Source organism: Pleurodeles waltl, chromosome 5 (genome assembly GCF_031143425.1).
Source record: "Pleurodeles waltl isolate 20211129_DDA chromosome 5, aPleWal1.hap1.20221129, whole genome shotgun sequence".
Classification (NCBI taxonomy): Eukaryota; Metazoa; Chordata; class Amphibia; order Caudata; family Salamandridae; genus Pleurodeles; species Pleurodeles waltl.
In genome coordinates, this window is record NC_090444.1 from 1,427,007,877 (window position 1) to 1,427,034,177 (window position 26,301).

At 43.2% G+C, this 26,301-nt stretch overlaps 1 protein-coding gene across 6 annotated transcripts in view; it reads right to left on the reverse strand.

Moving 5' to 3' along the window:
* The window catches only part of FAM135A (family with sequence similarity 135 member A), an 863,965-nt gene that overhangs the window by 277,257 nt on the left and 560,407 nt on the right, over nt 1–26,301 (reverse strand). For all 6 annotated transcript variants that reach the window (XM_069235714.1, XM_069235715.1, XM_069235716.1 and 3 more), the window contains one exon: nt 17,242–19,603. In XM_069235714.1, coding sequence (XP_069091815.1) covers nt 17,242–19,603 — 2,362 coding nt within the window. The remainder of the gene's footprint in view (nt 1–17,241; nt 19,604–26,301) is intronic.

Genomic DNA, 26,301 nt, shown 5'->3' on the forward strand with positions numbered 1-26,301 from the left:
TTTGTGCTAAAAAATTATCAACGTGGTTGCTGGTGATGCACGGACCCTGCGTGCTCTAAGACTCCAGAGTATATTGGCAAGTGCAGAAGACACTTGTTTATATGTTGTAATCTGTCTGGTCTAGTAGGTTGATCGGGCGCGGTCAACAAGTCAGTGTGTGAGTTAAGGGAGTAAAATACGTTTTTGACTGAGATTTGGCAAGTCCTATGTGCACCAGAACAGACCCATTGATTAGTTGAGAGTAAAATTTGCGGGTCGAATTTTGATTGCGAAAGTGGGAGACTGAGAAAGAGGAATAGCTATATGAGCGAAGGGGCCATTAGTGAAAATCCGTAAGGTCTCTGAATCGATTGTGTCCCTTCCTGTAGTAGACCAGAAGGTTTGTTTTAGTTATTATTTGGTTAAAGGTGCTTGCAATAATTTGCATTACTTGCGTGAATCAAGTTAAGGAGGACAAGCCGTAAGACTTTGTCAGCCGCTGTGTGCGAGTGTGACGTCAGAGTGTGCCGCGCTGGAATAGGTCAGTTATTGAGAAGAGCTGCAAGTGGATTGGCAGCCATCCGTAAGAGGCAACTGGCTGAGTAAGCGGGTGAAGGGAATCTTGGGAGTAAGAGTCATTTCATTATTGAATCAAAAAGTAAACAAGACAGGCACAATTAAGTTTTTCAAGGCATTTAAGAGTGCGACGAAAGGAGATACTTTTGAAGCGCAGCTACAGATTAGATTTTGAGGCAAAGGATTTTGAACACATGAGCTCAGCAGGAATGAAGACACACTTGAGAGAATTGCTGCAGAGTGCACAGATTTGGGAAGGATTAGAGAAGTGGGAAGGTAGATGGACAAAGAAAAAAGATAAACAAAAACGGGACTCACAAGAAGGGGCTATAGGTGTTGACACGGGGGAATCAGTCAAGGTGCTTCTGACAAGAGAAATCCCAGGAGGCCAGTTTGTTCATGTTCCATGGCACAGGAGTGACAAATTGTCATTTACAAATGATTATCCAAAATTGAGGGAGAAGCCGGTTGAGTGGTATCAACAGACAGGGAGATTTGTGAAACTTTCCAAATGTTTGTGGGATAACTTAAACACTCTATTGGAGATAGTGGTGCCAGCAGACTTGTGGGTCGAGTGTAAGAGGGCTGTAGATTGTCCAACAAGTGAACCGGAAAGGGATAAAGTAACAGGTGCACCCTCTCCTGAGGTAATGAAAAATTATTATAAGGTGATTGAGTACCTGAAGACAAAGATTTCTCCCAATAACATTGAGTGGCAGCAGATTGATAGAACGGTCCAAGAGTCTAAAGAGTCAATCCATACTTATTATGAAAGATTGTTGAAAGCATTTAGAAAGTACAGTGGAAAGGAAGCAATTGAGCCAAAGCACATGTTGCATTTTGTGCTCAGATTCGTCGAAGGTTTGAGACCAGAAGTAGGGCAGATGATTAAGAATCATTCAATTTTCTGGCAAGCAAAGCCGATTGCTGAGGTGTTGCAATATGCAAAATAATGTAGTGGTGAGATTGAGTTAAAACAGAAAAACTTGAAGGAAAAAGCGATGGTGATGCAAATAAAGGCAGCTCAGACAGGAGTGCAAGGAGCTATAGTACCGCCTATACCGCCACAGCAGAGGGCTGTTATGTTTCAGCCTCAAGTGAGGGGTAGAGGGCATGGAATGGACATGATGCCTGGTCCGGACTTAGGGACTGTGGTTGTTCAAAATGACATGCAAGGTATGAACAAGATGTTGCCGTTTCATTTGTGCGGAAACGTGGGACACTGGAAGCGGAAGTGTCTGATGAAGGTGCAAGATGGTGTGGTTCAGCAAGGTGACGTCAGTACATTTCAAACTTTGAAAGTCCCAAGAATGAAAGGATTTAGTCCTAATGTTCAGAATCGAGGACAGAATTTCCTACCAGTGCAGCAAATGCAGGTGCCACGTGCACAATTTACCCAGTTGCAACCAGTACAGCAGCAGGTCCCTATGGTACCTAGACAGCAAATGCAGATACTGCAAGCCCTGAAGGAACAGCAACAGGTAATGCTTACTCAGGTCACAGGTCAGAGACAAGACAGTAGTAATAACACAGTGCATCAGTTCCCATTTCACAGGTAGGATGAAATAAACGAAGAATGGATGAGTGACAGTTCGGATGAAGGAGCCTGTGTGCTTGCTGCTTCCCTACAAGTTTATCAGAGAGGACCTTTTGTGAAGGGAAATATGATGGGTTATAAGGTTTCATTCTTGGTCGACACAGGAGCTACGCGCTCTACAGTAAGAAGCACACAAGTCCCAAAGTTACCTCTTTCAGGCAGGACAGTCCAAGTTGTGGGAGTGGAGAACAGGTAGTTGACAAACCCAATTACAGAACCAGTGCAGCTTGAGATTGGAAATTATCAAGGACTGTATAGATTTGTGGTGTGCGATTCAAGTCCCGTATCTCTATTGGGTAGAGACTTAGGGCCTGATTCTAACTTTAGAGGACGGTGTTAAACCGTCCCAAAAGTGGCGGATATACCACCTACCATATTACGAGTCCATTATATCCTATGGAACTCGTAATACGGTAGGTGGTATATCCGCCACTTTTGGGACGGTTTAACACCGTCCTCCAAAGTTAGAATCAGGCCCTTACTGTACAAGACCAAATATTCCATCAATTGTTCAGAAACAGGGATAGAATTTCAGACAAATAGCGATGATGAAGAAGACCAGGCAACTGCAATGATAGTTAACAATGCCCATGAAGAATTCCCATTGATTGAATTTTTCCCAATGTTCACTGTGAAAGAATTACATGTGGTTTTACAGGGAACTATGAAGGAAGAGGTGTGCGATCTGACAGGAAAGGAAGTAGGTTTGATTAAGGGAGTGGAGCGATTAAAATCACTTTGAAGCCAGATGCAGTGTTCCCGCAGCTTCCACAGTATAACATGCCACTAGATGTTTTAATGAAAGTGGCACAAATAATTGTAGACTTTTTAAAACATGGAGTTTTGAAAGAAGTGCTGAGCAGCCCATGTAATTCACTGATAATGGGTTTGAAAAAGCTCTGTGGGAAAGTACGAGTTGTGCAGAACTTGCGGAAAGTGAATGACATGGTGGTTAAATGTTGTCCGATAGTGCCCAATCCAGCAGTGATACTGTATCAGATTCCTTGCGATGCAGAGTGGTTCACAGTAGCAGATCTGTCACAAGCTTTCTTTTCAGTGCCTCTTCATGAGGATAGTCAGTTTCTTTTTAGTTTCAAATTCCTAGACAGAGTCTACAGCTGGTGCAGGCTTCCACAAGGGTATGCAGAGTCCCAATCACTGTTTAATCAGATCCCGAAAAAGAACCTGGAGTCATTGGAATTGCCATGCCAATCAGTACATTGATGATTTGCTAATAGCATCCAGAACAATGGACGAGTGTAAACATGTCTCGATTGCCCTGTTGAATCATTTGGGAGAGTTTGGACATGAAGTCTCACCTGTGAAATTACAGTATTGCCATAAGACAGGAAAATATTTGGGACACCAGATTGAGAAAGGATTGAGGAGAATTTCCAGGGAGAGGATTACTATGATTCTGCAGAGAAGTCCCCCGACTTCACAGACAGATGTCCGAATGTTTCTGGGAATGGTGGGGTACGGTAGATGGTGGATTCCTAATTTTGCTGAAATTTCCATACCCTTGCAGCAATTGACACATAAGGGAGTTACAGATCCCATTGCCCTAGATGAGGACCAGATGAAAGCCTTCACTGAATTGAGAGAGAGTTTGTGCAAAGCTCCAGCGTTGGGAATGCCTGATTACACAAAGCCTTTCACATTGTTTTGTCATGAACGTGATGCTTGTTCCTTGTCTGTCTTGACACAGGGCCATGGAGGTGCTTATCGCCCAGTAGCTTATTTTTCAGCTACCTTGGACCCAGTTGCAGTAGCCGCAGTTGGTCAAAGTCTTTCCCAATGTGAGGGGGTAGTCATGAGATACCCTTTGACGGTAATGGTACCACATTCTGTTGAGATTTTACTGACAAGGACGAAAACTCAATATTTAACGGGTGCAAGACTGACAAAGTATGAGACTAGCATCTTGGGTGCTCCAAATTGAAAAGATGTACAGTACTAAACCCAGCAACATTACTTCCAAGTGACACTGTTGAAATTGAAAAAGAGGACGCTATTGAGCATGACTGTCTTGAGGTAACTGAGCTATGTACAAAAATGAGGCCTGATATTAGACACGCGTTTAGAAGAAAATTATCAAATTGTCTATATTGATGGTTCGTGTCTCAGAGATGGAACAGGCACACTGACAGGATATGCTGTGTGCACAATTATGGGCACATTAGAAGCTTCATGGCTTCCAGGTGTGTATTTTGCACAAGTGGCAGAACTAGTAGCTCTTACTAGGGCTTGCTATGTCTCTGCAAGGTTAAGAGTCACAATCTACACTGAAAGTCAATATGGATTTGGAATCGTTCATGATTTTGGCCAGTTGTGGTCGCAGCAAGGTTTTATGACCTCTACTGGAACTCCAGTGAGAAATGGTGACCGGATAAAAGAGTTGTTGTACATAATTCTGTTACCGGAAGAAATTGCTGTGGTAAAATGCAGTGCACATCAAAAGACGCAGGATTACATCCAATTGGGAAATGGATATGCGGATCAATTCGCAAGGTTTTGCTCATTGAACTATTTATCGTTTAAGGACAAGTGGGAACTAATGCCTGAGGAAGAAGATAATTGTGCAAAGTTTGCTTTGAAAATAATTGACACACCAGAAGAGTTGAAAACGTTGCAGGAAAATGCAGACAAAAAAGAGAAAAAACTTTGGGTTGAACTTAAATGTATTCAAAGACCAGATTTGGGTTTCTGAAGAGGGCCAGTTGGTACTGCCAAACAGTTTGTTGACTCAGATGGCCCGTTACTACCATGGCCAAGCACATATTGGAAGAGATGCCATGGTTAGATTGTTCAAGGTTGATTGGTTTAACCCAAAATTCAGACCAGCCGCAGAGGCCGTATGCCATTGATGTGTAATCTGTCAGCAACTAAATTTGGGAAAAGGGACAGTGGTAAATTTGAGCCACATTGGAAGGGCAGGAGGACCATTCAGCAGAATGCAGTTGGAGTTCATTGAGATGCCTGCATGTGGTGGATTGAAGTACGTGTTGGTGATTGTGTGTGTGTTTAGTCATTGGATTGAAGCATACCCCACACATAGGTATGACAGTCTCACAGTTGCAAAGCTGTTGCGTAGAGAGTGAATACCACGGTTCGGATTTCCGATCTCTTTAGAATCAGATAGGGGAACACACTTCAATAACAAAGTGATCAAACTCTTATGTACAGCATTAAACATTGAGCAGAAGCTGCATTGCAGTTATCGCCCAGAAGCCTCAGGACTCGTAGAGCAAATGAACGGTACAGGGAAATCAAGAATTGCCAAAATGTGTGCCGCAACAAATCTGAAATGGCCAGATGCATTACCTTTGGTGTTGATGTCAATGCAAAATATACCTGACAGAAAGACAGGACTGTCTCCCCGCGAGATTCTCATGGGCAGAGCAATGAGGTTGCCAGCAATTCCAGCAAACGCTCTTGTCAATATTACAGATGATATGGTGTTGGACTACTGCAAAGGTCTAGCTGATGTGGTTCAATCTTTCTCTCAGCAGGTGCAGGCTGTTACCCTGCCACCCATCCATGACCCAGGCCACAATCTGAGAGCTGGAAATTGGGTCGTCATCAAAAAGCATGTTCGAAAGACTTGCCTAGAGCCACATTGGAAGGGCCTATACCAGGTGGTGCTAACAACTACAACAGCTGTGAGGTGTGCAGGACTGCCGAACTGGATATATGCCGCCCATACCAAGAGAGTGGTGAGTCCGCAAGATTATGAAGAAGTGTTGTTGAGAGCACCAACAACAGCGAAACAAGTGGTTCTTCCTGAACCAGAGCCAGAGCAAGCTGAGCCTGAAACTGACTCAGAGCTGGTGGTAGACGGGTCAATCACCCCAGTGAGAGACGAAGGTGCAGAGATATCAGAGGGTGAGCAAGAATCTAACTCAACGGAGACAACTGGAGAACCAAGCACAGGAAGGGTTCTCCCAGAAGCAGATGGTGCTGAAGCACAAACAGAGAAAGTACCAGGTCAAGAGGGGGGAAAGAGTTGAGACGGATCAAAGCCACGGTGGTCTGACTACTCCTGAACCCGTTGCAGGTCCATCAAGAGAAAACACCACAGAAGGAAAAAGAAAAGAGTCCAATTCTGAAAAGAAAATTGACAGAAGGAACAAGGAAAGGAGTCAATTGACCTGAATGGCTGATCGGAAAGAAGAAGGAATTGGTTATAAATGAGCTAATAGAGGAAGAAGTGGATACTACAAGAAAAGACAAACTAAGTGAAGGAGAGTTAGCTGTAGAGCGAAGGTTGAAAAGAAAGAGTAGCAAGTCGAAGATACGCAGGTCCTGAGTGGGCATATGCAGCAACAAGTGAATGGCAAAATGAGTTCATGTCCTTTTGTTTTGACAGAGAAGTTCCAAACAGTACTTTGATGCAACTTGAGGGGAATCAATAGAATGAGTTGTTGAGCTAATTTGAAGAAACCTGAAAAAAACAGACTGTTGAAATAAACCTGGAGAGAAACATTGATAACCTGATGTGACAGTTTGAAAACCCAGATGTGACTAGCTGCTAACCAATTTTGACAAAGGAGGAAAGGGTTCCTGTGAGTGAAACTGAACTGTGAGAAGAGAACAAATTTATTATTCTTCATTTTTTTGATTTTTCCCTGTTGCACTTTTAATTAAGAGCTATTTCTACTTTCTGATTCTTTACAGATCATGGCTGAATTAGATAATCGGGTTCGAAATATTGGATATTGTAGGTATTTTAGTGTTGGATTGGCTATTATGTGTGGAATAATGTTCATAATAATGATTGCGGGTATGTCTATTCATGAAATAAAAGAAGTTGCTATTACTCCTGTTCTTGAGACTACTACACTAACAGCTTTAGAGAGGTTCAAGCTAGATTAAAAATATTTGCATGATTATACTAATGCACGAGGAGAGCTTTCTTCTAATGTTATTTATCGGTTGTTGAGTGAGTATGTGGAGACAATGGATGCAAAGAATTGTCTTGTGTGTAAGCAAATTCCTTCCTCTGTGGAAGAAGGGGTTACGTACCATAGCTTGCCATTAACGTACGGCATAACTTGTAGTTTGCTGTTAACCAGATTCTATAACCAAGTATATATTCAGTATTTCTACTCTAACCATGATCTAGTATCTTCTTTTGTACCCATTATTAGATATTTGAGTAAGATAGCTAAAGAGCATGATATAGTATTAGTCAGGGGATTCTTTGAACCTACACTAACATTTGGAACTGTTTATGCTCAACAATTTAACCTGTTTATTAACTCCGCTAGAAAAGAGCCTTATAGGGCATACTGATGATAGAAGGAAGGCATTGAAGGAGAAATTAGTGAAAGGACTAGAGAAAAGGCCTTCTAAGAATGATTATGCTTACAGTGCTATCAAGACACAAGGGAAATTAGCTTTAGATGCATTACATGTAGGGAAGCTTTGTGTATATGTAGGCCAAAATCACGCACTGACACTTTATTTGTGGGAATGAGTAAATATAGGCATGTGTTTCTGTTTCAGAGTAAATGGACTTTTATGTTGAATGGTCAGTACCTTGTGATTCCGGGTATCTACTATATTTGTGGACTTAATGCTTATTACCATTTTCCTAGAGGATGGTATGGGACATTCTATTTAGGGATAGTTTTCCCTAACATTTTTCAGATAGAAGATCTAAAGAAAAGACCAAAAATGACAGAATTACATCATGAACGATAGAGGAGGGAAACCTCTCCTGCAATTGCGGGGGATATTTTTGGTGCAATCATTCTTTCTGTAGGGGTTATTTTGAATGCAAACAAGATACGAAAATGGTCTACTATTGAGGATAATATGCTGACAAACTTTACAGGGGCAATACTCCTGTTAAATACTGAATTGGCTGCAGATAGAACTAGGACGTTTCAAAATAGACTTGCTTTAGACATAATTTTAGTGAAAGACGCGGAGTCTGTAAAAGTGATTAATGTTAGGCATTGTTGTTCGTTTATTCCCAAAAATGATAAGCACATAAGAGACTTACTAACTTAACAAATTCAAGCAAGGATTTGAAGGAACCAGGGGTTTGAGGAAAGGTCGGAAATGGATTTGCCTCTGTGGGAAATTGGTTTAGTCAAATTTGGAATGGGGTATTGTGGAAAATTGTCCAATGAATATTAATTGGGATTGTTTCTATATTAGGACAATGGGGGCATGCAAATTATGGCAGAAAATAAGACTAAGAAAATCGAAGAATGAACAGAGGAGGGAAGAACCACCTAGGAGACAAATTTAATGGGAAAACCCCAGGAGAAGACAAAATATATCTGAGACAAGTTTTTAAAGTGTTGACAAGAAAGGTGTGATGACATATTCAGTCATCAGAGGAGGGACTGATGGAGCAGATATACTGAGAAATTTTTAATGATTAATGTGTTTTTATTAATGAGAAAATGCATAGAGAAATTAATTCTAGAAAAAAAATGTGTGCGCTGTGAAATGTGCCCCCGGGAGTGGTCACCACATGTACTAAAATGATTAAATACGTGAACTAATGGAAAATATGTAAAAGAGAAAAAAAATTATTAATATGTCATACGGAAATGTACAACCTATTTTTTTTATTAATCCATATTCTTAAATTAGCCGGACTAAAGGCCTGGTTTCACTGGGCCTTGCTTGCTCTTAACAATGAAGAATACGAGTGTTTTGCACAAGACTGGTAACCTGGGATGGCAACCTTGAACTGCTCAGAGTTCAAGCCGCTCAGCTAGAACATTCTGCAAATGTAACAACAGACAGGAGATGATGAAGACAATTTGATACAATTATGTGTATTGTAGGATAAATATACTTTCCCAGGACTTGAACAATAGAGGCACTGACTAAAGACTCGTATGCAACAATTTTGTTACCTGAAGAGCCGGATGATGTTTTCATCGCAAGAAGAACCAATCAGTTTTATGGAACATAAGACATATGCAGAATTAAAGATTAGGTAAACAAAATCTATAGGTTAGAGTCATAACTTCTGATGAATTGACCAATTAGCAATTAGTGGGATGGACTGGGAGACCCTAATAAAAAGTCATGACAAGGGGTGAGAAATCAGAACTGCGAGGAGAAAGTTGATGACTTCAAGAGACACTGTTTGAGGTGCTGATATTTGGCTTATACTCTGACCCTGATCACCTAGGGACAAAGACTGACTTGTTGCTGATCCATCCTGGATAGGTAGCTATGAAAATGTGACTGACAATTTTGTGCCTTTTCTTCTAGGTACCAACTGCCCTGTTTTACAGATATTCTCTCTTTTAGGTAGATTTTTTCAAATGAATGTTTTCACTAAATTGTTTTTACATGAAGACCCACATGCTAATGCTAATGCTAATCGTGGTTAGCTGGGCTGTCAGGGGTGACGTTGGCGGTGACAAATGATTGATAAATTAATTTGCTGAATTGCATCAGTAATGCTGATATTCGTTGACTTATAATTTGCATTGTTGCTCATGATAAATTTAGAAAAAGTGGTTTTTCATTGATGAACTAAAAGTTTGATTAGTAAAGATATAATTAACAATTGTTTAGAATTGTAATCCGTAGGGAATAAAAATTGTTAAACCTTTTCTACGAGTGATGGTTATTTCTGATTAATATGGTTTTCCTGTAGTTTTTAAGTGTTTGATCTGGATTTACTGATGTTGATTATTGAGTCAGTGATCACTGCATGACTAGGATACTCAATGCGATTCAAAAGATTCATCGACCTATACGCGCCCTCTTGTAAGTTTACTTACTAAGGACCAGACTCACTAGCAGCTTCATTCAGATACTGTTAAGTTTGTCAGCTAGACAGACAAGGGTCTTAGGGGGTCATTTTGACCTTGGCGGACGGCGGAGGCCGTCCGCCAAGGTACCGCCACTGAATGACCGCACCGCGGTCAAAAGACCGCGGCGGCCATTCAGACATTTCCTCTGGGCCGGCGGGCGCTCTCCAAAAGAGCGCCCGCCGGGCCAGAGGAAATGCCCCTGCAACGAGGACGCCGGCTCAGAATTGAGCCGGCGTAGTTGCAGGGGTGCGACGGGTGCAGTTGCACCCGTCGCGTATTTCAGTGTCTGCTTAGCAGACACTGAAATACTTTGCGGGGCCCTCTTACAGGGGCCCCTGCAGTGCCCATGCCATGGGCATGGGCACTGCAGGGGCCCCCAGGGGCCCGCGGCACCCCCTACCGCCATCCTGTTCCTGGCGGGAGACCCGCCAGGAACAGGATGGCGGTAGGGGGTGTCAGAATCCCCATGGCTGCGGAGCGCGCTCCGCAGCCATGGAGGATTCACAAGGGCAGTGGTAAACCGGCGGGAGACCGCCGGTTTACCCTTTCTGGCCGCGGCTGAACCGCCGCGGTCAGAATGCCCTCGGGAGCACCGCCAGCCTGTTGGCGGTGCTCCCGTGGTCGGTGACCCTGGCGGTCACCGGCCGCCAGGGTCAGAATGACCCCCTTAGTGTTATAAGCCTTGTACATGATGCAGCTGATATTGAAGACGATATGTGTTTGCAGGGAAGCCAAGGTAAATCATTTCTTCTTGATGAGCCATGCTGCTAACTAAATAAAGAATGTTTTTAGGGGAGCAAGGGTGGTCTCTAGAATGCAATTGCGTATGGCCTCCATCTAGGTGGAGAGGACTAGAGGAACTGTTGTTCTGAAGCCTTCTTCCAGGAAAAGACTTCAAAAGGGAGAGTTGGAACCAAGCAGATTTTATCTTGGCAATGTGTTCCATGAGTGAGAGGTCAGAGTCCAGGGTGAATGTGAGGGATGTGGCCTCCTTTGTCACTTTGGGTGTGAAGCTTATTACGTTTAATTTGGAGAGCCATGATGATTCGCTGCACATCACAGGTTAAGGAGAATTTGAACTTGAGGTGGGTGTAATGAGCATACTAGTAGAACTTGGTGATGCTGTCTGCAAGGGAGGGTTCCAAGGGTTCCATATAAAGGTTGAAAATGGTTGTGACAGGATGAAGCCCTTTGAGTGAAGGGGAGTCTCAAGCTTCTGGTTATTCTTATCCAATAGAGCTGATGCTGGTTGGTGCTGTAGGATGCGGTTCACAGTAAGATTGTGCCTATGAAACCACTACAAGTTTTCAGGCTGTGGATCAATGCTGAATGGTCAACGGTTTTGAAAGCTGTGAAGAACTCAAGCAGGACAAAGATCCAAGGGTCATTTTTGCTATTGAAGAAGACAGCTTTGTCAACTACTTGAAGAGAGGATGTTTCATTGAGGCAGTGTGTTCTGAACCCCAAATAATAGCCTGAAAGTAAGTTATTCTTGCTGATGTACTTCTGTAGCTGGGTGGCAACTGCCTTATCAATGATTTTTTTCCAGCAATTGGGAGGTGGGTCATAGGACGGACTTTGGCAAGCTTAGCTGGACCTAGTGTAACCTTCTTCAGCAGGGGGAGGACATGTCCGGTTATGAGGATGTCCAGGCAGGTACTCTGGGATAGCAAGGAACTGACAATATGGAGATGAGGTATGAGCGTTAATCCTTGCAGAGACCTGGTAATGGATGACAGAAGCAGGTCATCTTTGTAGGAGGTGGGCTTGTTTGAGTTAGTGGTATGGAGGCAGGAATAGGTAATAGTTTGGGTGATGAGGACAGACAGTCACGTTAAACCTGGTTTTATTTATTTTCTCAGAGAACAGAATAGCACATCAGCTGCTCATGGGATCCGAGATCCTGGGATGGGGTTGGCACACTGTTTGACAACCTTCAGGAGATCTTTGCTTCTGATGATTGCTTCATTATGGTATTCGTGTAGTAGGTGGGTTTAACTGTAGTGATTATGGAATGATGGTTGGAGTGGGGTAATTTCAGAAGGGTAGGTTCCTTGTGGCAATTTGATCTTCTCCATTTCTACTTCTGTATTCTGTATTTGTTAACATTATTTTCCTAGGTATACCAGGATGCCAGCAGCTTAGGTTTAGAAGTTCTTTAGAGTAATCTTTAGAGCGGTGTTGCACATTTTGGGAAAGGCGTTTACATCTCTTATGAGACTAAAATATTTGGGACCGTTGATTTGTTCTACTTGGAGTTCTGTACATGTCTTTGAAGGACAGGATGGTAAATTTCTCCTATTACTGCTGTCCTTCATATGGTGGAGTGGCATGTGTGACAGTAGAGAGGGTAGCAAGATGACAGTCTCGTTCATGAATATGAATACTGGTAGTAGAAGCTGGAGGCTAGATACAGAATGATGTCCAGTGTTGCCTTTGGTGATGACTAAAGAGTAAAGTGCTTCCTTCATGGTTTTGGTACTGGAGTTGCTGGGTAGGCTTTAGTCATAAGGAAGGTGGGGTGTGGGTATTTCATTGAGGCCGAGATGATGTAGTCTGAAATTTCTTTTCTGAAGTCCTTATGGGTTCCTGATGGCCTGAGATGAAAATGAAATGAAAGGAGGCTGTTTCACAGGCTGAAAGTGGCAAGTGAGGTGCTGAAAATACTTTGCTATGGCCCTGCTGAAGATAGTTGAGTGCCACATTGACGTGTATGACTGCAAGTGCCCATCCTGTTTTGCATGTGTGATCTATCTTTTGGGGGCTCTGTCCAGGCGGGAGGAGGATGTCAAGAGTGTGTGTGGAAGTGTGTCAACCAGGTGGCTGTGATGAAAACAGCATCTAGGTTGTAATGATGATGACGTTGGAACATGACTTATTGCTGCCTGTACATTGACGAGCATGAGTTGAAGATGGTGTGATATGGTTGGTGTGCGTTTCTAAGTGAGTGGTATGTGGATAAGGCTGTTAGTGTTATGTTTGTGGGTATGGGGAGTATGTTTGTGGGGTTTGGTGTGAAAGCAGGAATGTTGTGTATAATGGTGTTTGAGAGAGGCATAACGATGGATGACTTACCGTGTCAGCTGGGGTTCTGGCTTTAGGTCCTTCAGGTCTTAACAGGTCCAAATGGTGATGGTCTTATTTTGGCCACCCTTCGTTTGGGTATGCCCTGGGTGACAGGCCTTTGAAGGTTGTGGAAAAATGCAGTGATCGGTGCTGGCAAATGCAGCGATGTCACTTCCTTTTGCTGTGGATGCTGAGAAGTCTTTAAATGACTTCTTGTTGAGAAGGAATCTGCAAAAAAGTCTACTTGCCTGGCTTCTTCTTTTGAGGATGCTTTTGGAAGGAGACAAGTGAAGCCACTTCGTGTACCGATGGATTTTGTGAAATTCAGTGACATCAATTCCTGCTGAGATGGGTATGGGGAAATCTGGAAATATCTTCTTGCTGGGAAGAAACAAAATCTGCTTCTCTGGCTTTTTCTTTTGAAGATGGATAGTAAAGAAAGCAGCGGTGTCACTTCCTGTACAGATGAATAATGGGAAATTCACTGATACCATTTCCTTTTGAGATGGGTACTTGGAAATCGGGTAACATATTCTTGTTGAAATAGAAGCTGTGAAACAACATTTACTTGCAGTGAGCTTTTGGTCTGTTCCTTGCTCATGACTGAATGGCTTGCATGTTCATTTCAGGTCCTTGTTAGATTGCTTTATTCCTTGTTATTGTATTTTGACCCATCACTGGAGCGTTTTACTTTCATCACCTTTTTGACTGGATGAGTGTATCTTTCCAATGTGAATGTTAGAGAACCATGTTTCAGAGACATTTGACTCTCAGCACTCGAGGAGAGTGAATGTTCTTTCTACTTTCTTTCTCATGTGTAGGCCCTAGGGTGGGACCCTTACCCTCCTCCTCCTCTCTATTTACTCTTTCTACCCTTTGCTAAGCTTTACTGTTCTGCTTCCCAATGCTTCTTACCCAGTGCTGTGGGTCAGCGCAAGCTGCGGAATGCATAGGGTAACCAGCACTATAGGCTTATTTCACATTCCTAAATGACACCACCTACATGATTACTGGGAAATATTCCTCTTTCAAACACAAAGAATATGTGTACGGAATAAAACATTTACAGGTGTGCATTTACTTTGCTAATACAAAATGTCAGAATTACGTTTTGGAAAAAGCCTGAGGAAACCCAGCAAAGTTAACACTTCATCATCCCCAATTTCTGTGCAACATGGTAATTGTTGAGAAAAGTCGCTGCATAGCAAGATCTTAAGTGTTCCATATAGTTCTAATCTTTCCTAAATTAAAAAGAATCCTTGCCAGTAATGCAAGTGTTTTTGGCTGCTATCTTTGAGGGAGCAGATAGGCTCAGTCCACTAGGGCAGAGAGTCGACTGGCGAATATAATTATGTAAAGCTGTCCAATGGTACCATGTCATGTGTGACATTTTCAACCATACCCGGCTTTGCAGTCAATAGCATTATGCTTTCTAGGATTAGAAGAAAAAAAATACATATAAAGGGGGAGAGTAAACTGCATGTACGAGAATATAAAGCTCTGCTCTCAAGACTATATTAATGATGTCACAAAACAAGTGTTTTTTTCATTTGTAAAAATAACAAAATAAATACAATTTTAAAATAATAGCGTTGCAGAAGGCAGAGGATGGCAAGTACCAAAGCGGACTATTCTTAATTACCCCTTCTTGACACTTTCTTCCTCCTCCCTACTCTACCTGTCTCTATCTTTCTCTTGGTTCTTTTTCGTTTCTGCTTTCTCTTGTTTTTACTTTTTTTTTCTTATCTTTTTCTTCCTTCACCTTTTCTCCCTTTCCTGCCTTTTTCTCTCTTACTCGGGGTCAAAGCCTGATGAAGAAAATAAGGTACTTCCATGCTCTTGCTATTTTTTTCTACCCTGATGGTGCTACACCATATGTCCACATCTGAAAACAAATCTGACGTAAAGAATGAGGTAAGATATTTGTGCACTGCACTTACTGACCTAAATGTATGATATCAGATCTAATTAGCTGTATGTATTATTATGATTTCTACTGGTGCATGTACACAAGATCTTATTAACCTTTTTTAAACCTAAATAAAACTATTAAACTGTAACTTAATATAAGTCATATTCTTTGTCCACTTATAAAGCAGAGGCCTACAAACTGAATCATAGATGTTTCACTGCAAAGTTGATGGTATATCTCATGAGCGTTCCTCTTGATAAGGTGAAGGGCTGCTCCTTCCAGCACCTTACCCTTTTAGGATCGAGCCTGCGTCGCATGTGCTTGCGCATGTGTTTCACTTTCAAGACGCTTTAGTAGATAGAAAAGGGCTCGGAGCCCCATCCATGATACGTCAGTGTCTTTCACTGGTTTGTGGGCTTGCCTTTCAAAATCTGCTTGCTTTCATTAGTGGAAGGCAAGCATACATCATGCCTTTTCCGGTGGTTAGCCCTCCTCGAGCGCAGCGACCAAGTACTGAAAACATGCGAGGCCCGCTGTTTCCCATCAGGTTTGTGGACTAATTTTTATCTTTTTTTCACAGCGCGATCTCGCTTGGCAGACGTCCAGCGCTTTGCATGACATCGACCCTGTTACATAGTTAATTGCACTTTTGCCAGTTACGTACATAATTGCACTTTTGCCCATAGGTTTCACTACGAGTGAACTATAGCAGCACGGTCACGCTCTTTTTTTGCATTTTTTTTCTCCTAACTGCATGCCGTGATCAACTGTCCATACGAGTGAACTGTAGCAGCGCGATTGCGCTGTTTTTTTCCATTTAATGTGGCAAGAAATTTGTTCATTACTCTGTTAGATAAAACTAAGAGAGCCCATACTTTCAATAATTTGCTGGCTGTACACGCTGGATAAGATACCAGCCCCGGTAATCAGGTCACCCTGAACAAAGGCGTGTTCAAATATGGTAAGAATGTAATGGACAAAATGGTTGAGATCGGACTGTAGTGGCCATTTTTGGGTTTGTGACTACCTTGAGTCAAATGAATCTCATAATATGTTTTTTACATCTTTAAGAGACTGTAGTTAAAGTTAATCAGGGTAATACCACAACCTCTGTCTAGGCCTAGTTCTCTTTGTTTTATAAAACTGTTACAGAGTTATATTATTGACAATCCACAGAGGCAAACCGATAGACAATGTACTCTCATGCACGGTTTCAGAAACATTAATATAACTCTTTCTTTTTCTGGTCTTAATCATAACATCATCCACGTCTATCCAGGAATGCATCTAAACCTAGTATACTAACCTTCACCTAGACATAGAGACCAAAGTCAGTACGCTTTAAGTCAATATACTCATTTCTAAATGACCAAAGAGTAATTCTTGGCCAAAGAATTGTACTCTCAACGTGTGACTAATTTATTAGGCACTTGCATAATGCATCATGAGATTTTTAAGGCATCATAAACCTGGAGCTATGCTGAGTCAGAGCAGGTAAACGACATCCCATCTAAATGCACACCCAGACATGTGTGCCAATTCTTTTCAGCAGTGGGTTGAAAATCCTACTCTCTTCCATTCAGCATATGCCAGAGAGCACTAATTAAAGATAAACTGCCTTCAGCATTCTGCTCTTCGAAAGAAATCCCTACCATGTGTCCGACTAGTCTGAAGATGCATCTGAGTCACGTTCAGAAGCGGGGTCTGAAGAATAGTACTCATACTGTTTTATAGGAGTGGAGTATCTTATCAACAAAGAGAATGGGAGACTTGTGTACTTATCACTATATGCATTAAAACTCTTTGCAAGCACACCTTTGGAATATAACTAGATCACACCCAAATGCACAACTTCTGCTTGGGTATAACATATCCCATGTCACCATCCACAAAGCTACGATCTGCAAACGGTGTCTATATTCCAACACTGAGTTTCCAATGCACCTTTGAGAGCGCGGAGAACCTGCCAAATCCACTCTGGGGTCATTAACCTAAGGAACACAAGGAAGGTATTATTCAACCTGAAGTGCTAATAATCTGGTAAAACATAGCCATTATTTTTTTTATATTCCATGTCTTAGTTACTGTTTGTCACCCTAACCTAAAATATTTAATGGGATTTACCGCACATACAATGGTGCATAGAGTAAGACACCTGGCGCTGACCTATAGGCTGTATATAAAGTCAACTCACATAGTGACAGCTGGGGCATTCATATTATGTACAATATAAATCACAATGTTTACATATGGTAAGAAAACAACGATCGAAAATACCGATTTGTAATTAATTTCTCAAGTTCATAATTACTTACGCTAGCATTTGCATTTTGGGAGAACTTTCGTACCAGGACATGGATGAAGTAGAACTGAGGGTTGTGCTGCTTGGTTGCTTTGTAATGGTGTTTAGTTTGCTCCTGGAAGACGTGGCAGTGCTACAAGGAGAGTCTCTATGTGCAGATGAGAAAGACAAACAACCTGGTGCACAGACACCAGGTATATTAAGTCCATCCTTCAAATGCTCACTACTTATCAGCTCAGACCTCAGAACTTTGTCCCCAGTAAGAGCATGTCTCAGCTCAAAGTCAGCATCTGCTGTTCCATTTAAAGCATGATCAGTTTCTTCATAAAATCCATTTTCAATCATTTCTTGATCTTGTTCCTCCTCATCTTCATCTGTGTTGTCTTCTTTAGAGATTGGTGAGTTCACATGTCTCCCACAAATGTCCTTTTCCGGACTAATAAAGTTTGTATTGCCAGGGGGGCTTCGGTCTGAAACATATGTGCTGATTCTAGAGCCAAAATAGTTTTCAATAAGCCCTTGCTTAACTACGTCTGTGCTAGAAGCGGGTGAAAGGTTAGAAAAGGCAATGTGAGATTCACTTTCAGCTTCATACGGTCCTTCAGTTATGACTAATTTTTCTTCAAAGGCTTCAAAACTTGCCTCACCAGTATTCTCTTCCACAGAGACTTCTGCATTGCTAGAAACAGAACCAGAAATTATGCAAGGTTCCCCAAGATGGATAACCTCTGAACTTAAAATAACTGAATCCTCTGAAGCCTTTTGATATTTGTCAGTGTTCTGAGACTCTCTACTAACAATGCCAATTTTTGTCACTGGGGTGGGGATACTTTTAACCTCATTTGTTGTATCTTCGTCAGAAGACGCAAACTGAAACAGACCTCTGATGCTGGAGAGTGTGGGAATAACTGGCAAGGTGTCCTTTTCTGCATGGCCAGAAAAAACGACACTCTGAGGTTGCAAAAGTAAAGATTTGTTTTCATCAAATTTTGGCAAGTGAGCAGTTCCCAAGTCTAGAACAGTCTTGCTGTCACTAAGCTGGCATTCAGGCACAATGGAAGTCTTCGAATTTTCATCAGGGGACAGCTCGTCATCATCAGATGGAAGGGAGTTTATGGATGTCAAGGAGGACTGTATTTCACTTAATGCACTGGTGCTCTCAGTACAATGGCTTTCCCTTGCAGTTCTTACACTACAGTCTGGTCTCAGCAAGAGCTGAGGTACGGATCTATCATTGATGTGGGAACCCTGCTCCAGTAGGGTGTCAGAAGCTGCATCTGGATTGGGGTGTAGTGCAAAAGAGCTTGGTTCACTTTCCACACCGGAATCGGAGAACCTGGAGGAGGCACAGGTGATACTGCCATCGGGAATCTTTATTGTGTCACTAGTAACTACAATATGAAACTCCATGGGAAAAGAAGAAGATTGGTTGTTTTTTACTCGAGGCACCCCATCCCCAGATCCTGGCAATTTAACCTTTAATTCAGACCCAGCATCCTTCTCAAATATAGAAGAATCCTGTTCCATTTTGATATTGTCATTTTTTGAAGGTTGAACGTCCTTGAAATCTTCTCTGAAGACAAGATCTTGCGGCTGATCTGCCCTTGATCCAAAGATGACAGTCACTTTCTCTCCACTGTAAGGGTTTTTGTTACTTGGTCTGACCTCGATGGTTCTTACACCTGATGGAGAAGTTGTTTGTTGGCAATGACAGTCTTCAGGTTGGCCTCTGGGTGGCAGCATGCTACCTATAGGAGGAAATCCAGGTCCTGCCTGGGATGTGCAACCTGCACTAGTACTGGATGTATCCGAAACTGAGTTTATCCTGCTGGAGTTCCAGGAACCAAACGTACTTAACTGATTGCTGTCTTTCGTCACGGACTGTTTATCAGTTTTGACTGCACTAGGAGACCAGACGTGCTCGTTCTGGCTTTTTTGCACAGGATAGGTACTAGCATCCCGAGTAAATTCTACTAGAGAGGAATCCAGCTCTCCCTTCTCACCGACCGAAGGCCTGCCTTCAAATGGTTGGGAAGTATCTTCTAATGTTGCAGTTTTCAAACATTTATAACCTACCAAAACAACACTGTCTTTCGAGTTTTGTTTCACTAGTTTTTTTGAGTTCTCCACTTTCATAGTTCTCAGAAGTTTAGCTTTAGCTTTGGATTTATTTGCCTCGTCATTTTTCCCCTTCAGAGGCCATGAATGTTGTTTCTCACACTCCGAAGACCAAACATTGGCCACACCTACAGATCTCATTTTTGTCTCCAGGTTAGAAAATCCAGTCGAAGTGTTTTCTTCAGTCTCAGGCTTGTCCGACCTACTGGAATCTGATCGCTGCAAACTCTGCACTCCAAACCAGGGAACATCCACATCTTAACAAAACAAAAACAATGGATTAATTAGTTAAGGACAAGTAAGAATGAAAAAGCAATTAAATAGTAAAAAAAAAAAAAAACATACACGATACATAATGAGAAACGTTAAGAAAATTATTGCAATACATCTATTCAGTTTTTAAAGTAGTTTATGGTGCTGGGAAAGGCTCCTCAAAATAAGCATTTTAAAGAACAGATATGGAATCTGAGTCACCTAAACTGTCATTGGGTGGATTCCTGTAAGAATACATATATTAAACTAATTAGACCACAGAACCATACATGTATTTTCTGTGTAAGGAATGCATTTGACTTAGGAGGGAAGCAATGCAAAGCATGATCTCACCCAAGCAACAGCGATCATACGGAATATTTAAAACTCTGCTGGCGTCTTTGCAATATGTGCAAAAAAACACTGCCTAAGGGAACCACGAAGCAGTATGTTTTTACATGGCCAGAGTCCTCATAACTCTCAATATCATATACCACTGTGTCTCCATATATAGGAAGTCCTTAAAGGTTTGCTTGTACTAAAGACAGTGCATGATAAAAAATAATTAAAAAAATGCAAGCTTTTGGGATCATGCTATGGACCGCCATCAGGGGCTCTTCTTCCGGGCACTTTGCTTTGTTAGCTAGAGAGAGCTATATCAACATCTAACAACCACTTTCCTCTGAGCTCTCTCATGATGCAAAAAGCATGTCTTGGCTTCAAGCTGGACCCGAAGAAGACTGAAGTCTCACTAAGCTGCTAAGGACCTTCTTCACACGAACTCATAAACAAAATGGCTAAAAAGCTAAAATGTCCACCACAGGGTTATGCATGCTGTCACAATCCTCACCATAAGCCATCATCGTGCCTCTTAAACCGCACAAACCAACCATATTGCAGCCCACGCGCAGCAGTCAGCTCACGCCTGCGCCCCTTTGATGGTTGCATTGAACATAACCCATCCACACTGTGATCCCAGGAAAACAACACAGCGAAACATTCCCCAACCCAAACCCACCTGTACCCAACCAACATAACTGCAATCGAAACATTGTGGAGAACACATGGGGACAGATGTTGCCCTGCCAATCTCTCCTGATACTCTAAGGCGCAGGGGGGCGCAACTAAACACAGCATGTGCCTAAACATGTACAACAAATGTAAATTATTGGGTACTGCAGTTGCGCCACTCGTCCTCCTGCTGGATGCTGCAACGACATCCAGGACCCATGCAGAGCTACCAAAATAGCAAGCAGTTTACTCAGACTCTGGGAACCCTCAACTAACCTGACATATTAGTCCACAACAGGGTATTTACAGTCGTACCACTGGGCTGCCATCCCTGGCATCCCGAACAACAAACAATTAGAACACGAGTAACTAGGGCCCCCTCATATCCACGGAGCACCGGGGACCCGCTGCCCAGACAAGGGCCTCAAAGTTACAGTTCAAACATAGGTAACCAGTCAATGAGGCATAAGGGATGTTAGTCCTGCTCCTCCAAGTCCTGTGACGCCACCAGCTCTCCCTCCTCTGACGACGGGGAGTGCAGCCGAGCTCCTGCAGCTGCACGTTGCCTGAGGAACTGCTGTAACTGTTTAGGGTCACTGAAGCTTTCCCATCTACCGTCATCCGCTTGCAAGCCGAGTACAGCATTGCGTATTCTAGGTGCAATTCTTGTAGCTTGCACCTGGCCAGAATGAACTGGCTCCGTGCCTCCTGGATATGCTGTGTGAAATCCAAGAAAAGGGGCAGTTCCGCACCCTCATGACAGAGCACCTTGTGTTCCTGGGACATGCAGAGCGCTGCATCCCGGTCCCCGTAGTTCAGCAGCCTTGCTATGATTGGGCAAGGTCTCGCCCCTGGCACTGGGTGCGGTGCGAGGGAGCAATGAGAATGTTACACCACAAATATATTTAAAAAAAGAGTCTTGCACCCGAGATGGTCTATGAGAAGTTGTTTCACAAACCTCTCCATGTTGCCAATGTTTGTGGATTCAGCCAGACCTACTAAGCCAGAGGTTGCTAAGGTGCGATCAAACTTCAAAATTCTCTGCTTTAGCCTGAAAGGAAGAGAGTGCCTTCTCTATCTGTTTCTGAGATGCTGAAGCAGCAACCTGTTCATCTTCAACCTCTGATATGGGCCTCTCCATCATGTCAAGTTGCTCTGTACATTTGTCTAGGCACTCCGGTCCATCAGGAAGGACAGTGCATCGATCTTACTATCAATTTTAGTTAGTTTGTGCTGCACAGTGGACAGGATTTGCCACAACTCACTGCCTATCTCCAAGCCCTATAGCGTTCTACTCAGCTTCCATCACAGCTGACCTATCACCTTAGGTTTTGGGGGTCTTTCACAGATTGGACTGCAGCTTGGGCTGTGTTTTGTCCGTTCTGCCCATAATGAGGAATCCACCCTCTGGGCCACAGCAATATGCACCTCAAGTCCGACATGCGCCACAAGGTCCGACCTGCAGGCAAACAATATGTCCCAACGGCTGCACCCAGTCTAGGGGCAAGCAAAACCTTCACCCTTTGCAACCCCTACAGCCCCAGGGGCGGCCAGCGAAATGAATCCAGGTCAGGGCAGTACACAGCACATGCATCTGCATGATAATGGCTCCAGGCATTGCAGCAGGGATGGGCAGCAGTCCCAACAGGAATCCACAACAGTTGGAGGCCCCCACACCTCACACAGGCCTCCCACAGCACAGACCTCGCAGGCATCACGCAGATCTATTTGGACTGGTCATCTTCCACTGTTCCGACTAGTCTAGCTTGTGGAGTTATTGAGGCCTCTCAGCAAAGGGCCTGGGCTTTCCTCCAGCTGCCCAGCACTCACAGGGGGCACGAGGTCCCCACGTTGCTCTGGGGGCCCCGATGAGGAATGTCAGTGCCCGATGCAGCACACAGGCCCATACCAGAACAGTCATTACAATCTGCACTTCTCAGTGCCCCTGGGGCCGGGCGCCCTGTCTGCGACAATATACTCTGGTCTTCCGCCTTCAGCTCAATCCAGCCATTAAGTCCAGGGTGCGCTCCCACACCCAGAGTCAGGCAGCAATGTGTCAGGACCCCCTCGCTGCCAGAGGGGCCCCAAAAAGTTGATCGCCAGGCCCAGCACGGCTTCCGCTTCACAGCAAGCAGGCCTCACGGCCTGCCCTCCAGCTCAGCCAACCACAATCGGCCGCACCAGGCACACCAGAACTGCTCCCAAGCAGAGTTATGGCCACAGTGCTAGCATTGTCTGTGTATGGTGACAAAAGAGGCGGCTGTGGCAGGGAAAGGGCACACTGGAGCACCAGGATTATGACAGAGGAAATGCGGCCGAAGGAGCTTGGCTAACTGGTGGCCATCTTCAGGCTGGGCAAGCTCCACCGACCCAAAGGACAAGCATGTTGCCAGAGATAACTAACACTGTACCAAGGATTGCATACTTCCATAAATTACCAACAGTGCGCCAAGGCCAGCATGCTGCCAGTGAAAATACCACCATTGAACCTGCCAGAGCCTGCATGTTAGCACAAACTATCACCATTCTGCCAAGTCCTGCATTTTACTGGAAACACAATGGACAAAGCACTCCCACAGACATTCATGCACATGCAAACACACTTACAGGTATAAGCTTGAGCACAAAGACATAACTGCATATATACAAACACAGACGTGCACACACACACAGACATACAGGCACATGCACACACAGGTGTGCAAAACACACACACACAAGCAGGTACTCATGCAGGCACACAGTTCAGAAACGTGTTTTGTAAATGACACCTCTTGCTACTCCATCGCAGGTCAGCTTCTTCTCCCTCAGGCTCTGCAGCTCTTGATCAGCAGTCCTAGGAGGAGAGTGGGAGCACCCAGGAAGCCTAGCAGGAGAGGGGAAGCACTGGTGGTACAAGCAAGTGTAAGGAGGAGTAGAGGAATTTAGTGAATAGATCAATGGTTCCAAATTCCTGGTGCTAATACGGAAATGATAGCCTTGGTTTCTCTGTAGTGGGACAATCAATGGCCAAGCCAAACCTGCAGTTTCGAAAGCCTCAGTATACTCCTATGGGCCTGCATTCATGACCTAAAACTGAGTTTCTGTTGCTAGCACAGGATGCTCCAATTCCCCAACATGCAGATTGAATCCAGAGACTGGCCTTAACAGAGCCTTCTGCTTCTCATCCTGGCAATTCCCACTACTGAATGTGGGAAAGTGCCTCTATATGGTAACCCCCTTTTTTGCTGACTAGTGTGGCTTATTTTAGAACTCTATAAACTGGGTCACTGCTGTCCAGGCCCCAGTGTATGGTGTCTGACCACTAAGACACTGTAAAATTGGCTCATTCCCAGCTGATGTATTTACTGTTACAGTAAGGTCACAGTATATGGTGCAGAAGAATACACCCATAGCACAGAAAGCTAAATATTTCCTGTCGACTGTAGCACTAATTGAGCTACCCCTAGGAGTGATCAAGAAAACATGGCTTCAGGCCAATCTGTGTAGACCGATTTCAGTTTTCAAACCACCAAACAAAACTGTCAAAATAATCTTTTGAGTCAGGAAAGAACCCAACTTTTAAATATTAAATAAGCCACCCCTAAGTAGACCTTGTAGCACACAAGGTGGAGTGCCTCATATTAAAAGAAACAGCACACACAAGAACTTAATGTTGGCATGTGCCTTCAATGGCTAACCCCCAAAAGCTATTTTCACTCTGACGGGCTGTAGCTGTCCTATAAGGAAAAAACATAAGCGCAGAATAAAATCATAAGTCATCTAACTGGATCGGGATAAGTGACAGAAACAATTAAACCACTATTTTTAATACTTATTAAACATTTTGACAAATTGGTGAATTTTGAATGTGTAAGTAAGATTTAATAGAAGTGACTTTGAAAGAATTACACTGTAGTTGCTGGAGCATCTTTCTGGCTAATTAGCATTAGCTTGCTGGCAAATGGCCCTGCCAGTGTTTCCTTTTGAGGTATGAAAACTACTCATAAGCTTTTAGCCTTTTGACATGAAGGACAACTGGGAATGGTCCAGGAACTTTATTAACTTGAAAGGGACAGGGGTGAGGACTTCCCATGTAAGGGTGTGTCAAGGGAGACCTGAGGAAGAGATGTTTTCTGTTCTGTAGACACTCTGTAGCCAGTTTGACACTAGTCCAGTGGGAAGGAGGCTGGTCCCAGAACCTGTTTGTGTACCAGAGGAGAGGACTGCTCATTCCTTAAACACACCCCTGTGTGGCACACAAGCTCCCCTTCAGGGACAGAACGATTATGCCATGCTGGAATTGTCTCAGAATAGTGTCTTGTGAGATAGGTTGCAGTAAACTGAGGACTTTTCTTTAAGTCTCCAAATGAGTGATAGCAACTGGAACTGGGATGGACCATGCTGGTGGTATCTGCTGGAGTAAGTTCTGACCACTAAGTGCTATCCCTGAGGAACTGGAAGTCTTCAAAGTGACCAAGAGGAGATTCGCCAGAAAGTCTAAAAAGTTGGGACTCAAAAAATGTCTGGACTTCAAAGTCCTCAGGAGCGACTGTAGAATCTTGCACAAAACCTATCTGATTTCTAAGAGACTTCATTGGACACAGCTTCAGACTTGCCCCACTAAGGAGCTGAGCTCCGTAAAAAAAGACTAAGTCCAAAAATACAAATCTTTTTCTTGGTACTTTTTGCCTTAAATGTATCAAAACAATATCTCATGTGCCCCTCATTGGATATTTGTTGTTTTGGTGACATTATAATCATTACGTTTGTTGCTGTGTTTTAAAATTGTAGCTGGATTTTTATTGTGTTGTGTTTTGACACTCTGTGTTGTTATTGCTAAATACTTCACACATTTTCTTAAGTTGAACCCGTATGCTCTGAGTAATAACTACTAGGGAGGTGAAACCTGACAAGTTGGTGATCCTATTCCTTAACTCACACCCCTCTCTCTCCACAAGTAATCACCCACTTTCTTACAATGAACAGGCAAATCATATTGACACAAAGGTGGGCATGACTGCCTACTAAGGGCCTGGTGGAACTGGGAGCAAAAATGAAACGCTTAGCAGGGAAGGTCATCAGGTGTTCAGAGGAAGCAGGCCCAATAAACGCACCAGCAGACAGACTTGCTTCCCTCCACCAGTGATCTTCCATGGTTAGGGTGAAGCAGTCCAGGCATGAGTGCACAGGGACTCTTTGCTAAGGAAACACAAGATCAAACTTTTAGATCCTTTTATTTACACAGTATATAGTGCTCAGGGCAAAGTTCAGCCACATAAGCAGCTATCCCAACAGAAGAGATAATTGAAAAGGGGAAATTTCTTCCCTTTGTCTCTCGATTTTACAGGGCAGTCCTATATTTTTATTTTAACTGCTTCCATCAGCAAGAACTACAACAAGAGGGCATTGGTACACATAAAAACAATAAACAAAACCCCTCAGGAAAAGTAAAACATTTGCCCTTTTAGTTACTCCTTCATTTGGAGGAAATGTACAACTATACTGAAACACTCACTGCAATCTTCACAAGTCATAGATTTCGAGTACTCACCATGCCGTTGCAACCATTTTGGCATTTGGTAATTTAATGTGTAGTTTTCCACAATTAGAAATGTGACACTAAAGTACATCTGGACTTGTAAACATATTTTCTGAATAGGGAAAATATATATTCATAGAGAGAAACTTCTTCTCCTGTAGTTCTGTTACT